At 42.2% G+C, this 16,052-nt stretch overlaps 4 protein-coding genes across 5 annotated transcripts in view; 2 read left to right on the forward strand and 2 right to left on the reverse strand.

Annotated features, from left to right (window-relative positions):
* LOC121639776 overlaps positions 1 to 16,052 on the forward strand; it is a 565,698-nt gene that overhangs the window by 331,469 nt on the left and 218,177 nt on the right. The gene's annotated exons all lie outside the window — the stretch shown is intronic.
* Positions 1 to 16,052, forward strand: part of LOC121639814 — an 882,884-nt gene that overhangs the window by 311,229 nt on the left and 555,603 nt on the right. The gene's annotated exons all lie outside the window — the stretch shown is intronic.
* LOC121640252 (tripartite motif-containing protein 16-like) lies at positions 1,192 to 10,038 on the reverse strand. The gene is made up of 3 exons (XM_041985953.1): positions 10,034 to 10,038; positions 2,308 to 3,986; positions 1,192 to 1,219 (listed from the first exon to the last, which is right to left on the reverse strand). The coding sequence occupies exons 2-3, from the start codon at positions 3,969 to 3,971 to the stop codon at positions 1,192 to 1,194; spliced, it is 1,692 nt and encodes a 563-aa protein (XP_041841887.1). The 5' UTR covers positions 3,972 to 3,986; positions 10,034 to 10,038.
* LOC121639743 (tripartite motif-containing protein 16-like) lies at positions 13,518 to 15,833 on the reverse strand. Its single transcript, XM_041985208.1, has one exon. The coding sequence runs from the start codon at positions 15,654 to 15,656 to the stop codon at positions 14,001 to 14,003; it is 1,656 nt and encodes a 551-aa protein (XP_041841142.1). The 5' UTR covers positions 15,657 to 15,833; the 3' UTR covers positions 13,518 to 14,000.

The raw sequence follows: 16,052 nt of genomic DNA on the forward strand, positions 1-16,052 counted from the left end.
AGTCCCCCCAAATTGTCTTGGGCCTTCCCCCGGCCTTCTCCTTGTGGAACGTGTCTGGAACACCTCACCAGGCAAGTGTCAAGGAGGCATATTAACCAGATACCTGAGCCACCTCATCTGGCTCTTCTTGATGCAGAGAAGCAGTGACCCTACTCTTAGGCCCTCCTGGATGACCTACCGTCTCACCCTGTCTCTGGGAACCCTGCAGAGGAAACTCATTTTGCCCTCTTGTGTTTGTGATCTCGTTCTTTTTGCCAGTACCTATCACAGCTTGTGACCAGTGGATGAGGTTAGGAATGTAGATCTACTGGTAAAACAGACCTTTTTCTTTCATTTCATTTCCTTTTTCACCACACAGACCGATGCAGAATCCACATCACTGCAGATGCTGCTGATGGGAATGTAGCTCACCTGTGTGCACGCGGCACGCAGAGACATGACACGACATAATTACATGTTATCATGAGAATAAGTTAAAAAAGATCAGGCTGTTTAATTTTTATAATAAAAGAACAAAATATAAACCTGTTCTAGAGGAAAGGGAACCTTAGATTACTTCTGCTGTGGTCTGGTACAAAATAGATCTTAACATAAATAATAAGAAAATATTTTAAAATAAAATAATTGAATTGAAAATATATTAATTGAGTAATTTTAGAAAATAAAATAAACTTGATCTTCTTGGGGTGGTGGGGGTTAATGTTGATGGTCGGAGAAACACTGGTTTTCATTAAGTTTATGAGAGCAGGTCCATGGTTCAGATTAAAAAGTTTATTAAAAGTGAAAAATCACAATGACGTCAAATTTTGCAAAGTTTTCTAAAATACTACTGGCTGAATTTATTATTTACAAAGTGTTTTAGAGGAGATTTATAAACATTAAGATATATATCGTGCATCAGGATGAAGCCAGTAAATATTGGTTTATCAGGTATAGACCACATCGCCCATCCCTACATCATAAATAATGTTCATGTTATTATATCCATTCATCTTCTTCTTCTCTCAACACGTTATCACTGTGTTCTTTAAAATCCAGAAGTGTATCCTGATCTATGGAGATAAATATTGTGTGTAATTAAATCTAATTTGAAGCACATTATAGAAGAACAGTGAATTTTTAGTGAACTGGGTGTTTTAGTTCATCCCATTCTAGATCAGGTGAGTTGGGCTCTGCACCGACCTGTCAGGTTCAGATAAACATCTTCATGGAGCTGGATCTGAACATTAGGTCATGTGAAAAACACTTTATCCTGCTTATTTATAAAGTTTGACTGTTTTCAAACCCTACATTTAGAGGATAAACGTCCTGAACATGAGAGGCAGTTTCTGCAGCTGTTGTGTTTTTGTGAGGACAAAAAATATTTTAGTAGCAGATAATTAGATGTATATTAAGACACTTTCATGTTTTAATACAAAAACTGAGACTTATTTCAATCATACGTGGTGGTGGACAAACACCGGTAATCACTCTGTCTTTACCTGCAGAGGTGTGCTGAGGTCCTGGAGGAGAAGGAAGAATCCTGGAGCAGCAGCTCCGATGGATCTTTGTTTATTAAAGGATTTATTCACTGTGTGCAAATAAAGTTTGTACAACCATCCACATGTGTGAATATTTGCTGCTTTATTATTCTAACAGCTTTAAGTTTGTTCCTTTTTAAAACACATTTTAATCCCAATCCAGCAGATGTGTCCTTTACAGCAGCTGCAGAAAACAAATTATTTTTTACTTATTTTTTGTATTTTCACTGGTAAAATACAGAAATTATTTACATCATGATTGCTAGAATTAAAATAATAAATTTTATTAGAATATTTAACGGAAAAAAATTAGTTTCAGTTTAATGACAGAAAAAAATAAATCTTTATAGTTGAGCAGCTTTAAAAATGTCTCAAAGAACAGAAAACAGTTCAAACTGATCATTTAACAAACTCATCACTGTAGCATTTTATTTAGCCAATGATTATTAATTAAATTTAAAAAAAATTTGATCAAATATTCATAACTGAACATGTAAAGTTCTATTAATTGATAAAACTGATGTAATTCTTTGACATTTTAATGAAGGAAGATGTATTTTATCTTAACATTCAGTCCACCCCAAAGTTACTGGAGCAGTGAGGCCAGTTCTTTATTTTAAATCTTTGTTTTAAACTTTTGGGTCTGACATGAAGTTCATTAAAAGAGTTTTTAGAAAACACTTTTGGGTTTTAGGCATTTAATAAACTTTACAATATTTAAAATGTTACGGCTCTTTGAAGAACATTAAAGAAAACAGAAAATCCATCATGTCTAAACACAACATGCCTGAAGCTGCAGCAGTTTCTTTCTTTAATGAACTCAGCAGTGGTTTCTAATCCTAAAAGGAGTCCAGCATAGAGCGGCTGAGTGAATGTGGTCTGGACTCTGTGGAGGAGAGTCATGGTTTCAGAGACGCTGTAGAAAGACAGAATACCTGCTCTGTGGTCCAGATACACTCCTATTCTGGAGGAAGGAGGACCTGAGACTGGACTTTGGACTTTGTTGTACCAAAATGTGTAAATGTTTGTTTTACAACATAATGACCAAGATTTGTTGTTCCATCCAAAACCACATTCATCTGAATATCCTGCTCTGCTGATGTTCTTGTAGGCGACTGCTACACAAACTCCTCGTCCTCTCCACTCCACCTCCCAGTAACAACATCCAGTCAGACTCTGTCTGCTCAGAACCTGAAGCCAATGAGTGAATCTATCTGGATGACTAGAAGAAAACTGTTGTTGATTCATTGCTGTTACTTTTCTTTTTCCCTGAGATAATGACAAGCATGGATGTGCTGTGTTTGGATCCAGTGTGATTTCTGTTGAATATTTTAGGAAGTCATCTCTGCTCTTTGGTTCTGGTTCAGACAGTAAAACATCCACATCAGTGACTGCCAGTGAGATGTTTGTCCATTTCTCTGTCAGGATGTCCTGTAGTTTATCTCTGGTCTCTGACACAGCTGCTGTCACATCCTCAAAGTATCTGAGAGGACGAATATTGATGCTGGATGAGTGTGTAGACTCACTGAGTGCTGACAGTGAGGGGTAGTTGTGTAGAAACTGGTTGTGATCCTCTGTGTGTGAGAGCTGCTCCAGCTCGCCGTCTTTCCTCTTCAGCTCAGTGATCTCCTGCTCCAGCTTCTCCTGAAGCTCTTTGACTCGACTCACTTCAGTTTCCTGCTGGGACCTGATCTGCTGCTTCACATCAGAGCTTCTTTTCTGGATGAGACGGATCAGCTCAGTGAAGATCTTCTCATTGTCCTCCACTGCTTTATCAGCGGAGCCATTGATGGCCTCCACCTCCTGTTGAAGCAGCTTCACATCTTTCTCTCCGTCCTGGATTCTCTGCTGGATTTGTTTTCGACTCACCTCCAGCTCCTTCTGCTTCTCAGCTCTTTCTGCTGCAACTGGAACTGTTTCATGACATTTATGTTCATCCATTAAGCAGAGATAACAGATACTCTGCTGATCAGTACGACAGAAAATCTTCATCACCTCATCATGACGAGCACAGATGAGCTGCTGGAGTTTAGTGGAAGCCTCAACTAGTTTATGTTTTTTAAAAGTAGAAGACTCATAATGAGGTTGGAGGTGTTTCTCACAGTAAGAAACCAGACAGACCAGACAGGACTTGATGGCTTTCAGCTTCCTCCCAGTGCAGACATCACAGGCCACATCTTCAGGTCCAGCATAGCAGTGATCAGCTGGAGCAGCTTGGAGTCCAGTCTTCTTCAGCTCCTCCACTATCTCTGCTAACATGATGTTTTTCTCCAGGACAGGCCTCGGTATGAACGTTTTCCTGCACTGAGGACAGCTGTAGCTTCCCTTCTGATCCTCTTCATCCCAGTGGGTTTTAATACAGTTCATACAGTATTTGTGTCCACAAGGAATAGTCACCGGATCCTTCAGTAGATCCAGACAGATGGAACAAGAGAATTTTTCTGAATCCATCTTATTTCTTCGCTGCTATATTTTACAGATCGACACGAAACAGCGTTTCATCAGATTAACTTCTTCCTACAGTCACAGAAGCCGAACCCAAGTTTCTCTTCTTTCACTTTCACACACTGATCTTCAGTAGTTTGACTTGTCAGCTCTCTGTTTGCAGCCCAGAGATTACCCCGATCCCTAAACTGTCAGATCAGTGAAAGAGTAGGAACCAGGAAATACTCTGTCAGAGCTGAACTTTGTGCTGGAGAGAAAGGAGGAATTTGTTTATTCCAGGAAATGAATGGTTGAGGTCTCAGCTGGTTGAGTTGCTGCATCATGCTGTCCTAACCAGCTGAAAACATTCAATCTTCCCATGAGTGTGTAATGACGTCTCCCTGAGGACCCGGAAATTCAGCCACACACTCACAGTGATTGAGATTTGAAAACAATGTATTTTATTGAGCCCGGGGAATGGAGGAGATGAGCAGGATGCAGTCCGGTAGGAAGTAGCGGGGAGTTCCTCAGGTGAAGCAGGGCACAGGATCCTGAAAAGACTCCAGAAACAATCAGGGGGGTCCACAATCCAAAGGAGCCGAGATTTAAGAGGCCAAGGGTCATTAACAGAGGCAAGAAACAGACTACTTAGAGAGGGCAGGCGTATATCCGTGGTCGTTCCAAAACAGGTCAAAATCCAAGAGAGCACTAGGCAGGAAAAGTCTGACAGGGGCTGAGGCAAGAGAGGTCCAAGGGCTGTAACAGGGTCGAATACCGGAATCTGAAAACAAGAGTAAAAGCTGGACATCAACAAGGAAAACAATGCCGACCATCTGGCAGGGAAGCAAGGACTGGAGTGAGCTTAAGTAGGGAGGGGAGCAGGTGAAGAGAGTGAGCAATCAGGATTGCCACTGGTGAAGTAGATGAGCGTGATGAGGGACTGGAGGCCCAGCAGAGCAGCAACCATGACAGTATCCCCCCCTTAAGGGCCGGCACCGGACGGACCACCAGGCATGGCAGGATGAGAGCGATGGAAATCTCGGATCAATGTATGATCCAGAATGAAATGGGAGGGAATCCAAGAGTGCTCCTCAGGCCCGTAACCCTCCCAGTCCACGAGATACTGCAACCCACGGCCACGGCGCCGGGAGCGGAGGAGGCGCCGGACAGTGTAGACTGGACCCCCATCAACGACCCGGGCAGAAGGAGGGGATGCAGAGGCGGGAGCCAGGGGAGAAGAAGCGACAGGCTTGATCCGGGAGACGTGGAATGTGGGATGTATCTTAAGAGTCCTGGGAAGTCTCAGACGAACAGCCACTGGGTTAATAATCTTGGAAATGGGGAAGGGACTGAGAAAACGAGGTGCCAGCTTACGGTTTTCCACACGTAATGGGAGATCCTTAGTAGACAGCCAAACCTCCTGGCCAACTTGGTAGGTGGAAACAAGAATCAGTTGCCTGTTGGCGGACCTGGAATAGACGGCAGAGGTGGTTAATAGAGCCCGGAGGGCACGCCGCCACACCCGCTGGCAATGGTGGGCGGCAGCATAAGCTGAAGGAACCCCATCCATCCTCTCCTGAACCCCAAACACCAGGGGTTGATAACCAAAAACAGCATAAAAGGGGGACAGCCCCGTGGCACGGGGGGAAGGGAATTTAGGGAAAACTCCCTTCGTTTCGAGACCAAGCAGAGGGGTCCTGCTCGCACAGGATACGGAGCTTAGTCTCCACCTCCTGGTTGAGCCTCTCAGTCTGTTCATCCATCTGTGGGTGGAATCCAGAGGAAAGGGCCACTTGAATGCCCAGGAGGGAGCAGAATTCCTTCCAGAACCTGGAGACAAACTGGGGGCCTCGATCCGAGACAATATTGACAGGAAGGCCATGAAGACGGAAAACCTCCCGGGACAAGATGATGCTGAGCTCTGTGGACGTGGGCAGTTTGGGGAGGGGAACCAGGTGAGTTATCTTAGAAAAACGATCCACAATGGTGAGTATGACTGAGTGACCATCTGACTGGCAACTGTGTAGACATGCCATGACAAAGTCTTTATCATCCTGGACCAAGCTACCCCACCAACCACAGATAGGGTCTTTCCCATACCCGGGTGACAAAACAGGCGAGAGCAATGACAGAAAGATATGACCTCTGACATCAGGTGAGGGGGAACAAAAAGACGATCCACAGGGCACATAGCGGGCACCAGGTGGTGCTGATGGAAGTCGATAAGCTTGCGCCCAATCTCTAGTCTGGTCGCTGCCAACCGCACGGAGGCTGGCAGGATGAAGTCCGTCGGATCCTCAGACTGTTTGGCCTCAGGTCAGTTGTGGAGTCGAGAGAGCGCATCAGGCTTTACATTTTTATTCCCTGGTCTGTAAGACAAAGAAAAGTTTAATCGGCCAAAAAACAAGGACCCCGGGCTTGTCTGAGATTAAGTCTTTTTGCCTTTTTTAGGTGCTCCAAGTTCTTGTGATCTGTCCATACTATAAAGGGTTCCTTGGCCCCCTCCAGTCAGTGTCTCCATTCCTCCAGCGCCAGTTTTACCGCCAGCAGTTCCTGATTGCCCACGTCATAATTTCGTTCAGCAGCAGACAAGCTCCTGGAAAAATAAGCACAAGGATGAGTCTTATTGTCTGCATACCTTTGACTCAGGACCGCCCCCACTCCGGAGTTGGAGGTGTCAACCTCCACAATGAACTGAAGTGATGGGTCTGGGGAACAAAGCACAGTTGCAGAGGTGAACAACTGTTTTAACTGTTTGAAGGCCTTATCAGACTGATCCGACCAGAAAAATCTGCACTTGGTAGATGTAAGAGCACGTAAGGGTGATGAGATAGAACTGAAAGATCTGATAAATTGACGGTAGAAATTGGCGAAGCCCAAGAACCCCTGGAGCTGTTTGCGGCTTTGGGGAACTGGCCAGTCCTTTACGGCTTGGACCTTACCAGGATCCATGGACATGCCATCAGGGGTGATAACGAAACTCTGGAAGGAAGTTGAAGTCTTGTGAAATTTGCACTTTTTGGCCTTGACATAGAGATTGTTTTGCAATAAACGGAGAAGCACAGCACGAACGTGTTCCTTATGGGTGGTTAAATCTTTGGAAAAAATCAGTATGTCATCCAGGTAGACGAAGACATACTGACCAACCATGTCTCTTAGTACATCATTCACCAGTGACTGGAAGACAGCGGGTGCATTAGATAGTCCAAACGGCATGACCAGATATTCGTAATGCCCTGTAGGCGTATTAAACACTGTTTTCCACTTGTGGCCCTCCTTAATACGGACTAGGTGGTAGGCATTACGCAGATCTAATTTGCTAAATATGGTGGCACCCTGGATTTGATCAAAAGCAGTGTTCATGAGGGAAAGTGGGTAACGATTCTTTACAGTGATGTCATTGAGCCCCCTATAATAAATGCATGGTCGAAGCGACCCATCCTGCTTCTCAACAAAAAAGAAGCCCGCACCAGCTGAAGAAGAAGACTGCTGAATAATGCCGGCCTTAAGGGAGTCGTTAATATAAGCGTTCATGACTTGATGCTCAGGACTGGACAGGGAATACTAACAACCTCTAGGGGGAAAAGTTCCAGGCAACAGCTCGATTGAGCAATCATAGGATCGATGTGGTGGAAGAGAGGTAGCACGATGCTTGTTAAATACCTCCCTGAGATCATGATAGCACTGAGATCGTCAGTAAGGCTGAGGTACACCTCTGGACCTGACCTGGGGTCTTAGGCAGGTGGACGAACAGTCGGGAGACCAGCCCATTAACTCCATCATGTTCCAGTCAATGTGGGGATTGTGATTTTTCAACCAAGATGCACCCAGAATGATCAGTACCTCAGGTGAATTAATAAGTAAGAAGGAAACCAGCTCACGATGATTACCCTCTATGACCAATTCCACTGGAATAGTTTCTTGGGTTATTTTATGCAAAACATGTCCATCCAGAGCCCAAACCTTAACAGTCCTAGAGGTGGCTCGAGTCAAGATATTAAGGGCTTGGGCTAATCCAAAATCTAAGAATTCTGTATCTGCACCTGAGTCAATGAATACGGAAACTACCCTTTCCCATCCTTTTATTATCAATTGAGCAGGTACAGAACACATTTCTGAGGTCTCTGGTGATTTGACTCAGTAGGTGCCTCACTTCTTCCACTGAGTCTGGTCTTTTAAAGGACAGCGGAGAACTTTGTGACCGCGCCCTCCACAGTAGAGACACAATCCCTCCTTAAACCTCCTTTCCTTCTCCTGGGGAGGCAGCTGTGTCCGCCCGAGCGACATGGGTTCCTCCGTTTCCATAGGGATGGGGGAGCTGGAAACACGTCGATCATGAGATTGCTTACCCCCCGGTCTCTAAATGGCAGCCCAGATGAAAGCGCTTACGTTCCTCCTGCCGTTCCTGCAGTTGGAGATCGATGCATGTGGACAGGATCTCTAACTCGGCCAGACTCTTGGGCTCATCCCGTGTAGCCAATTCGTCTTTTATCTCCTCATCGAGACCCTGGTAGAAAGTGTCGCAGAGCGCTGCATCATTCCAGAAACTATCTGTAGACAAGACATGAAAATCAATTATATAGTCCGTGATCCGCCTCTTGCCTTGTCGCAGGGTTAACAATCCACGCGCCGCCTCTCTCTCTGGCAAAACCGGATCAAAAACTCTGATGAGGGCTTTAGAAAAATCCCTGTATGAGTAACAGAGAGGATAGTCTTTTTGCCATTCAGAGGTGCCCCATAGCTTAGCTCTCCCGGACAGCAATGACACCACATAAGCCACCTTAGCCCGATCGGAGGGAAAAGAAGAAGGCTGCAGCTCAAACTGGATCTCACATTGAGTAAGAAACGGTTGACACTGCGACTGCTCACCGGTGAAGACCTCAGGTGGAATCAACCGTGGTTCTTGGGAGGGCTGAACAGTACTGGCGGGGATGGCCGCGGAGAGCGGAGAAGTCTCTGACCGGGAGGGACTTGCAGCCGTAGAAAGATTTGTTAACATTGACATTAGGTTCTGCATATTGGACTCCAAATTGGCTATGGATGACTTGAGGCAGGAACGCCACTCCTGTGTGGGCGACGGGTCCATTATGGCCAGGTGGTACTGTAATGACATCTCCCTGAGGACCCGGAAATTCAGCCACACACTCAGTGATTGAGATTTGAAAACAATGTATTTTACTGAGCCCGGGGAATGGAGGAGATGAGCAGGATGCAGTCCGGTAGGAAGTGGCGGGGAGTTCCTCAGGTGAAGCAGGGCATAGGATCCTAAAAAGACTCCAGAAACAATCAGGGGGGTCCACAATCCAAAGGAGCCGAGATTTAAGAGGCCAAGGGTCATTAACAGAGGCAAGAAACAGGCTACTTAGTGAGGGCAGGCGTATATCCATGGTCATTCCAGAACAGGTCATAATCCAAGAGAGCACTAGGTAGGAAAAGTCCAACAGGGGCTGAGGCAAGAGAGGTCCAAGGGCTGTAACAGGGTCGAATACCGGAATCTGAAAACAAGAGTCAACGCTGGACATCAACAAGGAAAACAATGCTGACCATCTGGCAGGGAAGCAAGGACTGGAGTGAGCTTAAATAGGGAGGGGAGCAGATGAAGAGAGTGAGCAATCAGGATTGCCACTGGTGGAGCAGATGAGCGTGATGAGGGACTGGAGGCCCAGCAGAGCAACAACCATGACAGAGTGGAGTTCCCAGCAAGTTCACCTCAAGGCCAGACCATGCATTAATAAGAGAAACTGTAAGAAACCCAAGAACTACATCTCAGAGAGCAACACATAGCAAGAATTAAAAGCAAGATTAATTAAAAAGTTAGGATGCATATTTCATGCATAGGTGCATGAGAAAGGAAATATTTTTAACCTGAATTTAAAAGTATCTACCTTTGGTGAAAGTTTAATCTCCACTGGCAGTTTGTTCCACTTGTTTGCAGCATAACAGCTAAATGCTGCTTCTCCATGTTTAGTCTGGACTCTGGTCTGGACTAGTTGACCAGAGTCTTTGGATCTAAGAGCTCTGCTAGGTTTATATTCTCTGAACATATCACAGATGTATTCTGGGCCTAAACCATTCTGGGATTTGTAAACGATCAGAAGAGTTTTAAAATCTATTCTGTGACTGACTGGAAACCAGTGTAGAGATTTTAAAACTGGTGTGATGTGTTCAGATCTCTTAGTTCTGGTTAAAACTCTAGCAGCAGCATTTTGTATGAGCTTCAGATGTTTAATGCTCTTTTAAGGAAGTCCTGTTAAATTACAGTAAACCAGTCTACTGGAGATGAATGCATGGAGGAGTTTCTCTTGGTCTTTCTGGGAGACTAAACTTTTAATCTTGAAAAGAAACAAAAAGCACATCATCATCCAGCTCAGATACATCAGTATCTTAACCATCTGCTGGTTCTGTTTTCTACCAAACACGTGCACGTTCAGTGTCTAAAATATTCACTGCTTTATCATGTCCAGTATAACATGTGAGGTTCTGTTCTATTGATCAGCTGCAGTGATTTGTACTAAAGCTGCTGCACCTTTAGTGCAATTCTTTATGTAATTAATTATTGTTTCAATGAACGAATTAAACTTCTAGTCTAGAGTTTGTTGGGTTTTTCAGGTTGTCAATGATGAGTCAGATTGAGCTCCTTTAGACTCCTGGCTGCCAAGGACTGTGAACTGTCTCTTGAATGGATTCATGTTATGTTGATGTGTGTCTTTAGTATGTTTGTTATGTTGATTTTTACCTAGCACACTATCTCAGAAGCAGCATTGCACACATTGTTTTTACTTAAGGCTGCTATCTTATGGACTGTTGTGTTTGATTTGTCGATGGCGGTTCATGTTTCCTCCTGATACAGTTTTTAAAAATTGTATCTTGTTAAGTTTTTATTATAAAGTGCTTATTCTGATTATTTAGAATTTTTCACCTGACAAATACCCTGTAGGACCCATTATTTCTGTTTATTGTTTGCTTCAGGTTTATTGTGGTGGTGTTTGTTTATGTTTGGGATGGCACAGGTGGTGATGAAAGTGCATATAGGCGTGGAGGTGACAGTGCATGAGGTGCTCGGGTGACGGGAGGTCGCACGGTTTTGACCACTTCCATCACTTCTCCGCTCCTTAACGTTTTTCCACTTCTCAATGCTTTTCCACGCGGCCTCTACTATACCTCCATACTGTGGAAGAAATTTTACTTATTATGCTCTATATATAATATTATAATCACAACTATAATTACTTCCTTTACTATATTCATTTATAACTTGTATTTACACTTATTGTTACTATATTTCACTTTTTACATTGTACATTTTTACTCATCATGCTTTTATTCTCTTTTAAGGTTTATTCTCTTTATATACATGCTCTGTTAAAAGTTCACTATGAGGGTAAGATAACCTTTATCTGGTCCTACCCCAGACCCTTAGTCAGACTGGTTCTGGTGGAGACACAACTATGTGAGGTTGTTTTGACGCCAGCTCTTGGAGTTGTGTGTCCACCCAAGGTCTTCAGGAAGGAGGATTCTTTTTTTCTATTGTTTTTCCTCTTGCCTCCCCAGAGTCTCTCTCGACTTCACGCGAGTCGGGACGACCACTCTCATTACTTGCAAGTAATTCTGTATTCAGTATTTCTCCTGTAATAAACCTTATATACTTTTACTCGTTCCAGACTCTTGGTAATTTTTCTACAACAATACCTGTCATAACCTCGGGGCCATCCATCCATCCTGTTGCTGTAGACCGCCATCCTGGACTTCAGATCCTCATTCATTCACTCAATAAATGGGAACACATCCCAAACGTACCTTTCTGGTAAGTTCCTTTTTTAATGAAGCGCGTTATGACCAGGATCCCCTGCACCCAGAGCGACTACAATGATAGGACAAGATAGTCACTATACCCAATTTATAAAAAACAAACATAAAACTGAAACTAACAAAACTAAACTAAAACTAAGCATTTGGAAAAAAAAATAAATAAAAAACTAATAAAGACTAGAAAATTTGCTCTAAAAACTAATTAAAACTAACTAAATTTGAAAATAAAAAGTCAAAACGAAATAAAAACTAAACCTAATAAAAAATCCAAAACTATTATAACCTTGCTTGTGAGTAATTATCCAAGTCAGGAGTTGAATTAAAGAGAATTGGACTTGTTTTTCTGGCATCTTGAAAACATTTTATCTCCCATCTTAAAGGCTTCTTCAGCTCTGTACAGTTCTCATTTTTTCTTTTTATATGACCAACATTGTCCATTAAGATTTTAAAAGATGTTTGTAATTTTCTGGTTTCAAACAGCATCAGACTTGGAAAAAAAATAGTCAGCCTTTTTCAGTCTCTCTAAAAAAAAATCCAATTTAAACGATGACACACTAAACATTGCAGGTTTTGAAACTCATTACGTACTACATTGTATTTTACTGCCATCTAGGATTCATCTGATGGTTCTACAGCTGACAGACAGTAAATAACAGATCATTATTTTGAGTTTCCGTCATTAAATAAGTTCATTCTAATGTTAAGCAAATAGATATTTAGCTGTATATTAAGACACTTTAATGTTTTAATACAAAAACTGAGACTTATTTCAATCATACGTGGTGGTGGACAAACACCGGTAATCACTCTGTCTTTACCTGCAGAGGTGTGCTGAGGTCCTGGAGGAGAAGGAAGAATCCTGGAGCAGCAGCTCCGATGGATCTTTGTTTATTAAAGGATTTGTTCACTGTGTGCAAATAAAGTTTGTACAACCATCCATGTGTGAATATTTGCTGCTGCATTATTCTAACAGCTTTAAGTTTGTTCCTTTTTAAAACAGTTTTAAATCCCAACCCAGCAGATGTGAGTCCTTTACAGCAGCTGCAGAAAACAAATATTTTTTTTTAATTTTCACTGGTAAAATGTTGAAATTATGTCCATCATCATCATTAGAATTAAAATATTAGATTTTATTGGAATATTTCACACAGAAAAAAGAACAAATCTTTGTAGTTGAGCAGCTTTAAAAAAGTCTGAAAAACAGAAAACAGTTCAAACTCTGATCATTTAACAAATTAATCACTACAACATTTTATTTAGCCAAAAATAATCAATTAAATCCACAAAAATAAAAAAAAACTACAACAAGATTGATTAAATATTCATAACTGAACATGTAAAGTTCTATTAATTGATTAAACTGATGTAATTCTTTTTCATTTTAATGAAGGAAAAAACACTTTATCCTGCTTATTTATAAACTTTGACTGTTTTCAAGCCCTACATTTAGAGGATAAATGTCCTGAACATGAGAGGCAGTTTCTGCAGCTGTGATGTTTTTGTGAGGATGAAAATATTTTAGTAGCAGTCTTTTTTGGCTGCTTTTAGTTTGTTTCTTTTAAAACACATTTTAATCCCAATCCAGCAGATGTGTCCTTTACAGCAGCTGCAGAAAACAATTTTTCTTTTTTTTTTTTATAATTTTCAACGTTAAACTGTAGAAATTATTCCCAAAATGATCATTAGAATTAGAATAATAATTTTTATTAGAATATTTCACACAGGAAAAAATTTCAATGACAGATTAAATATGAAAAACCAAATAATCTTCATAGTTGAGCAACTTTAAAAACGTCTGAAAGTACAGAAAACAGTTAAAACTCTGATCATTTAACAAACTAATCACTGCAGCATTTTATTCAATAATCAATGAAATCCATAAAAAATAAAAAACTACAACAAGACTGATCAAATATTCGTAATTGAACATGTAAAGTTCTATTAATTGATTAAACTGATGTAATTCTTTGACATTTTAATGAAGGAAGATGTATTTTATCTTAACATTCAGTCCACCCCAAAGTTACTGGAGCAGTGAGGCCAGTTCTTTATTTTAACTCTTTGTTTTAAACTTTTGGGTTTGACATGAAGTTCATTAAAAGAGTTTTTAGAAAACACTTTTGGGTTTCAGGCATTTAATAAACTTTACAATATTTAAGATGTTACGGCTCTTTGAAGAAAATGAAAGAAAACAGAGGAAAATCCATCATGACTAAACACAACCTGCCTGAAGCTGCAGTAGTTTCTCTATTTAATGAACTCAGCAGTGTTTTTTAATCCTATCCAGAGTCCAGCATAGAGCGGCTGAGTGAATGTGGTCTGGACTCTGTGAAGGAGAGTCATGGTTTCAGAGACGCTGTAGAAAGACAGAATACCTGCTCTGTGGTCCAGATACACTCCTATTCTGGAGGAAGGAGGACCTGAGACTGGAGTTGGGACTTTGTTGTGCCAAAATGTGTAACTGTCTGTTTCACAACGTAATGACCAAGATTTGTTGTTCCATCCAAAAACACATTCATCTGAATATCCTGCTCTGCTGATGTTCTTGTAGGCGACTGCTACATAGACAAACTTTCCTCTCCACTCCACCTCCCAGTAACAACGTCCAGTCAGACTCTCTCTGCTCAGGGCCTGATGCCAAAAAGTGAATCTGTCTGGATGACTAGAATAAGACTGTTTTTGATTCATTGTTGTTACTTTTCTGTTTCCCTCAGATAATAACAGATGTGTGTTTGCTGTGTTTGGATCCAGTGTAATTTCTGTTGAATATTTTAGGAAGTCATCTCTGCTCTTTGGTTCTGGTTCTGGTTCTGGTTCAGACAGTAAAACGTCCACTTCAGTGGCTGCCAGTGAGACGTTTGTCCATTTCTCTGTCAGGATGTCCTGTAGTTTATCTCTGGTCTCTGACACAGCTGCTGTCACATCCTCAAAGTATCTGAGAGGACGAATATTGATGCTGGATGAGTGTGTAGACTCACTGAGTGCTGACAGTGAGGGGTAGTTGTGTAGAAACTGGTTGTGATCCTCTGTGTGTGAGAGCTGCTCCAGCTCGCCGTCTTTCCTCTTCAGCTCCATGATCTCCTGCTCCAGCTTCTCCTGAACTTCTTTGACTCGACTCACTTCAGTTTCCTGCTGGGATCTGATCTGCTGCTTCACATCAGAGCTTCTTTTCTGGATGAGACGGATCAGCTCAGTGAAGATCTTCTCACTGTCCTCCACTGCTTTATCAGCGGAGCCATTGATGGCCTCCACCTCCTGTTGAAGCAGCTTCACATCTTTCTCTCCGTCCTGGATTCTCTGCTGGATTTCTTGTCGACTCACCTCCAGCTTCTTCTGCTTCTCAGCTTTTTCTGCTGCAGCTGGAACTGTTTCATGACCTTTATGTTCATCCATTAAGCAGAGATAACAGATACTCTGCTGATCAGTACGACAGAAAATCTTCATCACCTCATCATGACGAGAACAGATGAGCTGCTGGAGATTCTTGGAGGGCTCCACCAGCTTGTGTTTCTTTAACTGAACTATGTCATAATGATGTTGGAGGTGTTTGTCACAGTAAGAAACCAGACAGACCAGACAGGACTTGATGGCTTTCAGCTTCCTCCCAGTGCAGACATCACAGGCCACATCTTCAGGTCCAACATAGCAGTGATCAGCTGGAGCAGCTTGGAGTCCAGTCTTCTTCAGCTCCTCCACTAACTCTGCTAACAGGATGTTTTTCTCCAGGACAGGCCTCGGTGTGAACGTTTTCCTGCACTGAGGACAGCTGTGGATTCCCTTCTGATCCTCTTCATCCCAGTGGGTTTTAATACAGTTCATACAGTAGCTGTGTCCACAGGGAATAGTCACCGGATCCTTCAGTAGATCCAGACAGATGGAACAAGAGAATTTTTCTGAATTCATCTTATTTCCTCGCTGCTATATTTTACTGATCGACACGAACCAGCGTTTCATCAGATTCACTTCTTCTTACAGTAACAGAAGCTGAACCCAAGTTTCTCTTCTTTGACTTTCACACACTGATCTCCAGTAGTTTGACTTGTCAGCTCTCTGTTTGCAGCACAGAGATTACACCGATCCCTAAACTGTCAGATTTGTGAAAAAGGAGGAGCCAGGAAATACTCTGTCAGAGCTGAACTCTGAAGCTGGAGGGAAAGGGAGGAGTTTGTTTATTACAAGAAATGAAGCAGTATGAGTCTGTATTTCAGGCTTCCTCCACCTGCTCTGGTAGCAGTTTGATCTGTAATCTACATGGAAAACAAAGCTTATAAATATCAGGTTATTTTTGGTTATTATAAG

Source organism: Melanotaenia boesemani, chromosome 5 (genome assembly GCF_017639745.1).
Source record: "Melanotaenia boesemani isolate fMelBoe1 chromosome 5, fMelBoe1.pri, whole genome shotgun sequence".
Taxonomy (NCBI): Eukaryota; Metazoa; Chordata; class Actinopteri; order Atheriniformes; family Melanotaeniidae; genus Melanotaenia; species Melanotaenia boesemani.